Source organism: Trypanosoma theileri (assembly GCF_002087225.1).
Source record: "Trypanosoma theileri isolate Edinburgh chromosome Unknown TM35_Tth_41_V1, whole genome shotgun sequence".
Taxonomy (NCBI): Eukaryota; Euglenozoa; class Kinetoplastea; order Trypanosomatida; family Trypanosomatidae; genus Trypanosoma; species Trypanosoma theileri.
Genome location: NW_021639883.1, coordinates 250,547 through 251,915, shown reverse-complemented (window position 1 = coordinate 251,915; position 1,369 = coordinate 250,547). Strand labels below are relative to the sequence as shown.

The following is a 1,369-nucleotide window of genomic DNA, read 5'->3' as shown; positions in this document are numbered from 1 at the left end:
ATATATATATATATATATATCTAAAAGAAGAAAGAGTGATGGTAGTACAACAACGCTTTTCGTTTGAACAACTCCGACAAGAACGATTTGAGTCTATACTGAATGATTCCTTCTTTAAGGAAGTACAGGACAGATGGGGTTTACATCTAAACACACGTCTCTGTGCTTTTCGTTTTCAACTTGAAGAGGATCACTTCAATGGTGGTATGAACAGTAGTGTACTAGGACCTCTTCGATTCTCTGGTTTTCATAAAGGACTTTTACAGGAATTTCTTTCTGCTCTCTTTGAGTCTACAGTCGTGCAAGAGGCACTTGGACTGAAGGCTTCTTCTTCTTCTTCTAATTATCATCATAGTAATAATAATAGTAGTAATAAGCGTGGTGGTGTGGAGTACAGTGAGCTTAACTGCAATTGGATAACGTTGGATCCATTTAAACGTCTTGTGGAGGCTGGAGTGGTGCGTTGTGTTGAAGGGAACGATAAAGATCACTCGGATTCTATTTATAATAATAATAATAATAATAATAATAATAATAATGATCGTGTGGAACCTTTTGATGGTGTTCGAATGCCTATTGTAAAGAGAGGGGATATGTATCTCCCGCATGATATTCCCGTCACGGATGAACTACGAGCTTTATTCTTATTAGTAAATAACACCGCCGTATGCCGTGAAGATAATGATGATTATGATGATATGGATATGTTCTCTTATAGTGCCGCAGCTCAAATCCCTATTTCAGAATTACGTCTACTTTTTAATAAAAAAGAGCGGGCAGAGTTTTTATATCATATTGTTTGGCGTTTTGTTGCTGGTGGTGGTACAAACAATCAGTGGGATGATGATTTCACAGTCTATTTGGAAGCCGCTCGTATGTGGTATAAGACTCTTGTCGCTATTCGAGCTATTCCATTAAAGGATTCAACTAGAAGAAATACTAATCAAAATAATAATAATAATAATAATAATAATAATAATAATACTGATAGTGATGATGGGGATAATGTAATGGATGAACCTGATCGTGATGTGGACGGGGGAAATACCACGTTAATTCCTGAAGTCATATCTACAGTGGTATCTGTACAGGAAGTGAATGGACTGCGGCTCTTTGCTCGCAGTGATGAGGCAGAACCGAGTAATCTAAACTACTGCTATGTCTGTATTAATCCAGTACTTGCAGAAGTAGTGATATGGTATCACTGTTTTTAGTTGAACTTGAGATTATTCTGACTTTTACCATTCTATCTCTATCTCTCTATTTATCTCTGCTTCCATTGGAGTGATGTAAAAGAAATATAAATATCTTAGAACGTGTTTTCTTTGTTGTATTTAAAATGAAAAGATAACGAACCTTGTTTTTTTTT

At 35.9% G+C, this 1,369-nt stretch overlaps 1 protein-coding gene across 1 annotated transcript; it reads left to right on the top strand.

Moving 5' to 3' along the window:
* Positions 1-38: 38 nt before the first annotated feature.
* TM35_000411980 (uncharacterized protein) lies at positions 39-1,214 on the top strand (the record flags this gene model as incomplete). The annotated part of the gene is made up of 1 exon (XM_029029906.1): positions 39-1,214. The coding sequence occupies one exon, from the start codon at positions 39-41 to the stop codon at positions 1,212-1,214; it is 1,176 nt and encodes a 391-aa protein (XP_028878894.1).
* Positions 1,215-1,369: the final 155 nt, after the last annotated feature.